Source organism: Phaethon lepturus, unplaced genomic scaffold, assembly GCF_000687285.1.
Source record: "Phaethon lepturus isolate BGI_N335 unplaced genomic scaffold, ASM68728v1 scaffold20615, whole genome shotgun sequence".
Classification (NCBI taxonomy): domain Eukaryota; kingdom Metazoa; phylum Chordata; class Aves; order Phaethontiformes; family Phaethontidae; genus Phaethon; species Phaethon lepturus.
Window position 1 is genome coordinate 45,884 of NW_010538665.1, and position 10,420 is coordinate 56,303.

Below are 10,420 nucleotides of genomic sequence, written 5' to 3' on the forward strand. Positions count from 1 at the left end.
ATAAAGGTAAAATATTTTGGCTCAGACATACTTTTTAGCAAGAAGCAGGTTTGGTTCTGTATTTCACACCTCCTCCTTCATCTTACCTAATAGGTTTTTACAGAGCCAATTATGGTACATAATGATATTGTAGTCAGGAAGCATGAAAAGAAAGATAGCTCTTGCTTCACACTATATTCAGGTTTGAAAAGAATTTGTATTGATTATGCACCGCTGAATAGGAAAACTCAAGGGGTTATTTGTATTTATAATTCATATTGTCTTTTTCCAGCTGTTTTTTCTTTCATAGAGAACAATGGATTTGTGAACATGAATGTGTGACCTTAGCATCTTACCTTAGTCACCCTCACTAACACAGTGGTTAACAAAAAACATGGTAACTAAAAATAAACATGACTTGTTTGTCTTAAATTCTGTCTATGAAATTGTCTAGTCCGGCTTTTGGCCAACAGGGAGTTTGCACTGATGTAGTGGAAAAAATGCAGAGATGCTTCCAGAGACCAGGCACAGAAGATACGTGCACAACGTCGGGCGTGTGTGACGGTGCCGTTGTCTGTATTTATGGTATGTTTTGGCATAGCCACGGTGAAGGCAATCCATGCATGTATCCTTACAGTCGACCAGATTTCTAGAGGACCTGATCCTGAAACACCAGGGAATAGCTCAGTTCTTCACAGGCTTAGGTGACACCTGCAGCAGGACAAAAGTCATCATGGCATGAGAATCAGAGGCAGCCTAAATTCAGTGAGCGCCTCAGAAACTCTGTGAGCCTGATGGACTTGTGCTATACCCAGCAGCCGCCAGGCAATGTGAAATTACTTTATACTTTCAGGTATCTTTGAAATAGGAGGTCTTTGAAATGTGTCTTTTATGAGGCCTCTGTGTAGCAGACATAAGATTAGCTCTCTAATGGTGGCACATGTGCTTCTATTGTGAAAATCAGACAAAGCAGGCAAATGACACCAAACTACGTAAGATAAATACTGTAAGCAGCTGTAATAGAACAATCACAACCAATTTTGGAAATTAAGAGCACTAAAAGGAAAGGGGTAAGTCAGAGGACGCACACAGGGAAAATACAAAACTGTGGATCATTTTCAGTCCTGTTATCTCTCATAATGTTTTTGCTCTTGAGTCCCCAAAACATATCATCTACATTTGGGAAAAAAAAAAAAAGATAATAAAATATGTTTCCCCTATGATGAAAGGTTGGAGAACAATAAAAGTGTAAGGGGACGGAGTTAAAAAAAAAGGAGAAAGCAAAATCTTACAATGGTTTGGCGATAGTTTCTAATATATTGTGTAAGATTTCTAAAAAATCCTCACCTCTGCACTGCAATATCTCCTCAGGTAACTTTATTCATTCGTTTTTGCAGTTTCACGAGCGAAAGGAGACATTGCAGTCATGCAATGGCATGAGCAGTTAGTGAAATATATTTATTTATGCACTATTCCTCAATCTTCTGTCTGCTCTTTCATGTTTTTCTCCTTTTGGTCATTATGCACAGTAGAGTTAACCTAGAGAGTCTGCATCATCAAGAGCTTTTCAGAACTATAATGCATCACTAATAATGACACTGCCTATGTCTCTGGGTCATAAGGGCTCTGCAGAACTAGCCATCCGATACTCCACGCTACATTTGAAGAGATAATATTGTTCCTGTTGAAGGTTATTCTGCTGCCAAGCCAACTGCCAAGGAGGATGGGAATGGAGAGGTGGTAGGTGGCATCTTAATTTTGGCTGGCATCTTTAATATTGATTTACAAGGGGCAGCACATTATTGAAAAGCTACGATATTGAAAGAAAGAAATTGCAGTCCCTGTAGTATAGCAAAGTTCTGATTCAACTGGTATCTCTGACACAGGAAGTTATTGTCTTTAGAAACACTTAGTAAACACTAGATTGCTACCAATGCATTTTCAACAATACAGGTAGGATCTAATTTTTATTCTTCTGTGTTTTAATATCTAACCCCTGTTTGAGCTGCTTATGTAGAGTACATTTTTGCTGTCCGTCTACATCACATCGACTGCAGAGGTTAGAAGGATTGACCCCCATAATTCCTGGCATACTTGAAAGGGAAAAAATTTAAATCAGAAGCAGCAGGTATGAACCCAGGAGCCAGAGCCATGGCACCTTTGTCCAAGGTCAGCTACTACATCAAATGCAACGTATGGCAGTCTCCTCTTGCAAGCAAGACGGAATTTTCATACACTTATTCAGCCCACAGTGGAGGATTGGGAACTCTTCTGCTGGGACTTTTAGGTTTGTATTTTTTTAGAATAATAAACTTGTAGCTAACAACAGAAGTCACTCCTTCCTCTCTTACATGAAAAGACACAGATACGTATTTTTAAAACTTCATGAAAGACATCTACTTAAGGGAAACCTGACATGATCTCTCTGTTGCTGCTGAACCCTTCCCACCAGCTCACAGGGCTCAGGCTCTTTAAACCAATATTATTAGACTTTGTTGGTGTGTAATGCCACACTGTGAAGGGAAGCATTACCAGTGCAAAAAAGTACAGGACTTTGCTTAAAGTGAAGATGGAAAATTTGTGAAAGGTGATTGCCATTGCCTTTAGCTGTTCCAGAATGAAGATGATCTACTTTGCCTACCTTATTACCTGAAATAACTGTGAAATCTATGCACATCTAGTACAGCTCTTACCAATTAGGGAAATTATTCAAATGACCTAATGACCTGACTTAGATGATACTCGGGCTCTGATGCTCTCTGTCCAAGTTAGCAAATAAGTGCATACGGCAAAAAACGTGGGCAGCCCAGGGCAGAAACGGAGCTAAGTACATGCCTTCCTGAATCAGGACCAGCCTATAGCTTAGCCTTAGGCATGGGAGAAATCCAAATGATGGCAATAGACACAGTTTTCAGAACAAAAACGTGGAGTTTGATTCCGTGGGGGACTGCTTGGCGTTCAGACTGCTGGGAGGAGATATTCACCATCCTCTTAGAGGCAGGGTCCCCAGTACCTCACACTGTGCAATCAAAAGCTCTGGTGCCTCACGCTGCCCGAGGGAGACTTTGACCAACATGCTCATAACCAAACATGCTTCAGTACACTGAATCTGGGATTCATCCTACGGGACTGTTGCAGGGGCTGAAATCCTTATGTTGGGGACATCAGGTCCCTCTGCGGGCGCTTGGGAGAGGTATACACCTCCAGAAGGGCGCTGCACCGAGGCTGTGCCCGCGGCGGCATTGCACAGCGAGGTCCCCCGGACTCACAGGCTCCTGCTAGAGATACACCCCAGATTTGCAAGTACCCGTGTCCGGTGATAGTCTGCCTTGATGCTGTGGCGTGGTGTGGATGGAGTGACTGAAGATCAGGGACAGGCAGAGGTCTGTAACATCCTAAAAGGCAGGCGGGCGGCCAGGCAGTGAACAGGGAATGATTGTTCACTGTTTCATGCAACCCAAGCACTACAGAGAGCAGGCTCGAAGCAATAAAAGAGGGCACTTTTTGACAACACACTAAATCACTGAACTCCCTGTTCCTGGCTGTTGTTGAGATCAGAAGTATCAGCGGCCTCCGAAGAGGGCTAGACAGGTCTGTTGATGTCTAAGAAATATGACGATTCAGGTGCAAACTCTAGCTGAGTAAATTTCTTGCTGGGTGCTAGAAAGATATACCGAGGGGAGGGTCCCCATTTAAATGCCCTTTTTCTCCGTGCATCACTAACAGCAAATGCTGAAGACGGTTTCCAGTGCTAAACTTCCTATTTTGAATCTTGTGTGACATTTCTTAAATTCTCGGCTATAACTGACTTCTGGGAATGAATAGGGGGGTTCTTTTCTCACATCTTCAAGATAGATCCTCATTGGAGACTGATGGTTACTTTACCCAAAATGCCATTCCAAAGGTACATACTGCCTTCGATACATTTTGCCAGTATTAGTTCATGGATCATAAACCACGATAATAGTGTCTATATGCTAATAATCACCAGCTGAAAATGCGTGTGTAGTTAACCTCGCATGGATCGTAACCATCCTTTGCTACCAGTGGTGAGCAACTGTTGTCATTTGCAACACTCATCTTTCTTGGGTTTTATTTTTCTCTCTCTTATTTCCCTTTTCATTACAATGTATCTATTATTATTGTTATTATTATTATTATTATTAATGTAATATTTTATTTTATTTCAGTTATTAAACTGTTTTTATCTCAAACCATGAGTTTTCTCACTTTTACCCTTCAGATTCTCTTCCCCCACCCCGCTGGGGTGGACTGAGTGAGCGGCTCTGTGGGTCTTAGTTGCCAGCTGGGATTAAACCACAGTCCCTTCGAAAAGAAGGCCTAAAGGAATGTGAAACAGGATTTAAATCCGTTTCAGCCAGTGGGACTCTGCCTATCGATATAGCACAATCCAGGAAGGGGCACTGTCACAGGATGCTTTGTGAGCAGAAAACTACAGGGATAAGCGAACTATTTCTCTGCCTTGCAGGCTCTTTAAAATGCCAAATTACTACACAGGTACATGTGTGCTAAAGACATTAGTGGGATTTATACCACTCTACTAGAAATTAACACTGAAATATGTCTGATTTTAGTTTTTTTTTGGGTGGGGGGAGTTAAGATTCTAATAGTAACACCTAAAATGTGTTGTATGTGCCAAGAAAAAAATAGCTGCTTTAACTCTGGAGTGTGTGTTTGAACCAAGAGAGGACTAGGCAGGATGACCCCGAAAACACTGAAATTTGCTCTTTCTCTTTCAGAAAACATCACTCACCCTGTCCATGTGAGCTATTTTAAAGCCTGCACAGGCACGAAGCAGTCTTGGCACTACAACATCAGTAAGAAAATGGTGTTACAGTGTTTGGCTCGTACAAACTTCCCACATTACCTAAAAATAACTAAGTCGCACATTTGGGAAACATTACGCAGGAGGTGCCTGCACAAGCTCATCATGTGCGTAATATGTTCCCTGTGTGTACTTCTCATACATCTCCCTGAAAATGTAGCCTCCCTGGGACCAATTGTGAAGGATTTTCAGCGGGTTTTTTTTGCCTTAGCTAATATATGTAAAAACCTGCCGGTCCCGGCGCAGCGGCATGACGTGATGTCCATGTGCTGCTCAGCAGCAGAAAACAGAGGGCTGTGCTCCTTCACGCCTTCGGCACGTCAGCAGCAATGGGGAAAAACCACCATTCCTCCCACCCACCGGCTCCAACAGTGTCAGTGTGCGTCTGGCTGGAGACGAAACCCGTCTGGCAGGTGATACTCAAACTCAAGGAGTTGCTCATTTGGTTCAGAAAGCTTCCCTCCTTTTTTTTATGATTCAGGATGCGTTACAATAAACAGGGATGGGTAACACACAAGAGTGGCTTCTAGGTGATAAATGGGAGGGCTTAGTGAGGGTTATTCAGTCCTAACTGCACACTCCCAGACTTCTTTCTCGGTGTTTTGAAGTCTTCACAACTCCTTCAAACCCAGCAGCTCTGCAGTCACGGGTGCAGGGAGTGTCAGTGACTTTGTTCGGGTGTAAGGGTCCAAAAGAATCCGGTGGTTAATTTCTGGGTTACATCTCATTTATTTAAGCCTGGTTCATTTAAGCTCTTCTCGACTGGATTTTGTTTCTTTCTTTCTTTTTTCTCTTATTTTTGTTCTCCAGGTCATACCACAGCAGTGAAAGAGAAAACAGTTTAAGAAGATGGCTCGATCCTGCCGTCTTTATTTTTGCAAAAGTCCTTCTGTACTCAAGGAAATGAAACCAAGGGGAAGGCACAGCATGAAAATGTCCTGGTTTTGGGGGGATTGTAAGAAAAGCAAGTGAACAAAATAGGGTAATACAAACAGGAAAGGAAAAGAAGCTCCACAGTCCTGTAAACCTGAGTGTAAACATCTCCTTTTTGTAAGAAGTTTTTCCTCTATATTTGTGACACACCACTTACGGCCCTGATATGACAAGGTCTTCACAGGGAAAAGGGACGGTGAGCTGAGATTAACCCTTCCTTCCCTGGAGACTGGAGAACATGTTTGCACTCAGCAACAGGGAATTTTACATTTTACATGAGGACTGGGCTTATGGCCTGCCAATATTTGCAAATCCATCTCCTTTTCACAATTGCTGCTACAATGTAGAGCTTTTACCTTTAAGCTTTATTATTCGTCTGCTTATAAAGAAAACAGACCGCTTACTTAAATTGTCTTCATCCTCCATGGTGGTTGTGCCAGGACTCAGGTACTTGAAGGGTGCTATGAAGGTTGACAGTATGCTTACTTTTTCTAGAAGAAAAGAGAAAGAGAGAGACATATAAAATCAGTATTCTGTCAGCGCATTCCGATCTACTCCATACTTTTCCTCAGGTGAAAATGTCTCAGCAAGTCCTTTATTTTTTTGTTTTTCCTGACTCTACAGCCCCCCCAAAATTCACTGAACTGCAATGAGTTTACTGCAGCTGGCACATGCAAATACTTAATACACGTCCCTCCTGGTTTCTGCACCTGTGTGGTGCTCCTTGGCCGTGCTTCCCCGCAATGGTGCCCGAGCACTGCAGGGCTGGGGTTGCGGGATGCTTGAGCTGGTCCAGCTGGGAACAGGGGAGGCAGTCAGCTCTGGGAGGAGGGACATGGAACTGCTCTAACGGACGAGACTCTCAGCTCACCGCCTCTTGTTTCCTCTCCCTGACAGAGGCTGAACCAGAAGTCTCAGAGAAAGCTCAAGTGTTGGTGGCACAAGAGGCTACAACAGCTTCTAACTCTAGAAAGTGTTGATTTGATTTTTGAAAGAGCTTTATGGATAATGGCACAGGAAACTATTATCCAAACAATAGGAATCCTACTTAAAATCCTTCTTATTCACATGCATGTTAAGTGCAGTTCCTTCTACCTGCAGTTTCTGTTTGTCCTGCAGATAGTAGATGGAACAGCCATTTACTTCCAGTGCCACGATCAGCCTCTCCATTAGATCCCAGGACAGATCTAGCAAAATGAGAACTGATACTGACTTATACTAGCTCAAAATTTGGCTCAGGATTTCTCTCTAGTGAATGTTGCTGTTAACAGAAAGGTTAGAAACAGGGATATATTGAAGCTACATGTTTAGTTTGTTAATCAGTTTGTTTAGTTCGTTGTTTGGTTTGTTTAGGTTTAATTCCTCCTGATAAACTTTGCTGGGAGCCAACATTAACAGGTTGTCTACTTTAGATAGCAGAAGAAACAGAAACACCTTACAAAGGTGATTCATAGCTTTGAAGGACTTTTAGTTGCTTTCCTAAAGTGCTCCTCTGCTTAGAAAGCCCCAGTTATCTGGAAATGCTCTGAATCCTCCACGTTATGAACAACGCTGGGCTTTCATCCTGTGGCAGAAGCGTCAAAACCAAACCCAGAATGTCTTCGTTCAAGTGACGGGAAAAATTATTTCCACAGAGACTTTATTGGTGAGAAAATATTTCTCTGAATTTTCTTAAACTACCTGGCTGCTAATCTACCACTGGTCTGGAAGGCATTCTGGCTGTAGAGCTCTTAGACTTTTTCAGCAGCACATCTGTTGGCTTTTTGGCCTGGTTCTTCCTACATTTGCAAATAATCCTTGCTCTTGTTAAAGAGTGTTATCAGTATCCATCAAAAATGACTGCAGATGTTTGCGCTTAGCTAGGTAACACTACAGCTCAACTCTATTATGAAAAAGCCCAGTAAAAGCTGACTGCTCTTTGTTAAATAAATACAATAAGCGGAATAAAAGACTGCCTGAAGAAAACTTTTCCATCCGGAAACCTTTCAGCCCAGACTAATATATAATTAGAGCACAAATGAGCCTCCTTGAATTGCAATTTTATTAAGGGATTATAATGATGTCATCAACCGAAAGAGTGAAGCTCTTTATGAACGCTTTAGCCAAAAGGTTTTCCTAAGTGAATGCTTTGACACTTGCTGCTAAGGCGTTGCTCGCTGAGAAATGTGGTGTCTCTGTGCGACACTGTCTCAGCGCACGTGAACCTGTTGGGTTGTGATCAGGGTAAAGGCTGTTATTCACTCCTGACTTTCTCAACTGTTTTCTTTGATTAAAGTGAAAAGAGCGTAGGCTTTTGGGACTTAACCCAAAGGCTACATTTGGTAAGGGGAACGCTTCAGGTGATAGATGTAGGATCAGGACAGTCCTTGTCTTCAGCACCAGCAATGACGGTTGTGTCTGGATACTGAGATGCAGTGAGCTGAAGCCTACTCTGCCTTGGCCTGACTGCTGACGGCTGTCAGACCTTCATGGCTAACCCTCAAGACACTGGATAACGTACGCAAACTTAAAGCTTCTTTGCTGAGAAAATGTTCTCACTTCTCCTAGAGAGCTAATCCATTAACCAAGCACTGAGAACGTGTGCTTTCTTGCTGAAGTGGGTCATGTAGCCTAATGCCTACCCCTGCCACCCATCAAAAAGCAAAACCGTGTAGCTGTATACTACACTATTACTAGCTAAAGGAATATTCTGTGATTTGCCTTTTACCCCAAGCAATTTTGTGCAATCTCTAGGTGAGATTTACAATGTGGATTTAAAAGTTATCACATTATTTTCCCTTTTGCCTTAAGGGACCCTTTAGCCATCTCAAGCTTTTGTTGTTACTGTTTCCCACCTGTCCCCAAAGACCTTGCTGGACCTTTGCTTTGTGTGGCAGAGAAACGGGATGGCCTGTGACATTTACTGCACTCTCAGAGCAGCAATGGCTGGGTTTGTGTCAACCAGACTCAGGCAGGCCCTAATAACAGGATATCCTTCAATCAGTACAGATGATAAAGATTATAATTTCATATTTATTATTTATTTATATTTATATAAATTATACTTAACCTATAAATATATATTATTTCTGTTTATGTAACCATTGGTTGAGCAATAGAAGACTTAGTGTGTGTCTGGAAGGGCTTTTGAGTGAGTGATGTAAGAGAAGAGCCACAGTATGCACGTAGCACAGACGAATTATCGAGCCTATGGAGGAGGGGAAGATAGATGACAGGATAATTAAATGTAGGTGTTTACAGGGAAATAATCTGACTAGGTATAAAACTATTGGTGCGATTGTGCACTTCCATCTTTTGCATGTTATTGACTATTACTGTATATATCTCATGGGACACTACTTCAGCTTTATTTTCAATGAGAAATTCAGTGTTTACCATTTCAGAACAAGATCAGGAGAGTTGTGTAATCACAGTTTATGGTCCCCATGTATTTTCATATCCATCACACACAATTAGTATTATTTTCATCAGTTTGATGAAATCTTATGGATAAGAATAATGGACATGGCTGGATATGAAAAAGCCATGCAGAGAAATACCTTTAATCCTTTTTTCTCTCACTCTCTTCTTCTTCTATGATTTTTTTTTTCCAAAAAGAAGCAATGACAGGTAGCCCAAAATTAAAGTGGTTATTTTTACTTTATAATTGTAAATGTTCTATGTATTTGTCTGAGGAAATAATTTTTCAAAGCTAGGAGAGAGGGTCTAAGAGAAGAAAACAAGACATTTCAAAAGCTCTTTTCTCCAGAAAGGCAGAATACATAACCCTACATTTATGAGAACCAATACAAGGAGTTATGGCTTGCATTACAGTTGCCTCCAGTGACATGAAGGAGCGATTTCGTGAGGGCCTACATGGACACAAAAGAAGCTGTATTTACAATGGAAATTGAGACAAAGAACAGGTATAGTGGGGTTTATTTCTAGTCTCCCTGGAACACTAACACAAGATGATAGTGTTATATTTTGTATAATTTCCATCATGTTTTGTAGCATATTCACTATAAAAATATCCTTCCAAGCGACCCCAAGTGGAACTCTGCTCCAGTACCTTAAGCACAAAAATCACCATTTCTCCCGATGAGAAGCCCATTATATGAAGAAACCTCACCCTCCTTCATTTTGGGATGGAAAAGGATTTCAGTTCATGCTTCTTAAGTATATATTTTACAACAACAGCAAATAGTTAAAAAATAATCGTGAACACTGTTTTGACAGTCACCATATGAATCATTAAAGCAAATCAAAAAAACATCAGCCAAGATATGTTTTGCATGAAAAACAGAAAATGATTTATTCCAAATGATTCACCAAGGCTTGGCATAAAAGGCACCCAAGTTTCCACTAAAGTTTGCTGTTTTTGTGAAGTTGCTCTTGCCCTGTGGATGCAGTCAGAAGGCTGGTCACAGGTCCCGTAAATATGCTTTTATTGGGAAGACAAGAATACACATACACAGCTATAAACAGCATTTGCGCCCTTCATACCTATCAGTATTTAAAGGGCACAGACAATACGGCTTGATCATCAAACATACTGAAGTTCTTTCACTCTCAATCACCTGAATAAAAGCAATGGGAACAGCAGGAGCTCAACACTTTTAAAAATCAAGCCTTATACATGTTGGACAAATTGTTTAGCTTTAAGAAGAGCAGACTAAGTGG

The 10,420-nt window shown here is 41.4% G+C and overlaps 1 protein-coding gene across 1 annotated transcript in view; it reads right to left on the reverse strand.

The window, feature by feature from the left end:
• Positions 1-9,830, reverse strand: part of LOC104620624 (double-stranded RNA-specific editase B2-like) — a gene marked incomplete at its 3' end in the record, with an annotated part of 55,045 nt that extends 45,215 nt beyond the window's left edge. Inside the window, 3 exon segments of the mRNA XM_010286905.1 lie at positions 6,163-6,249; positions 9,298-9,415; positions 9,810-9,830. Coding sequence (XP_010285207.1) covers positions 6,163-6,249; positions 9,298-9,415; positions 9,810-9,830 — 226 coding nt within the window.
• Positions 9,831-10,420: the final 590 nt, after the last annotated feature.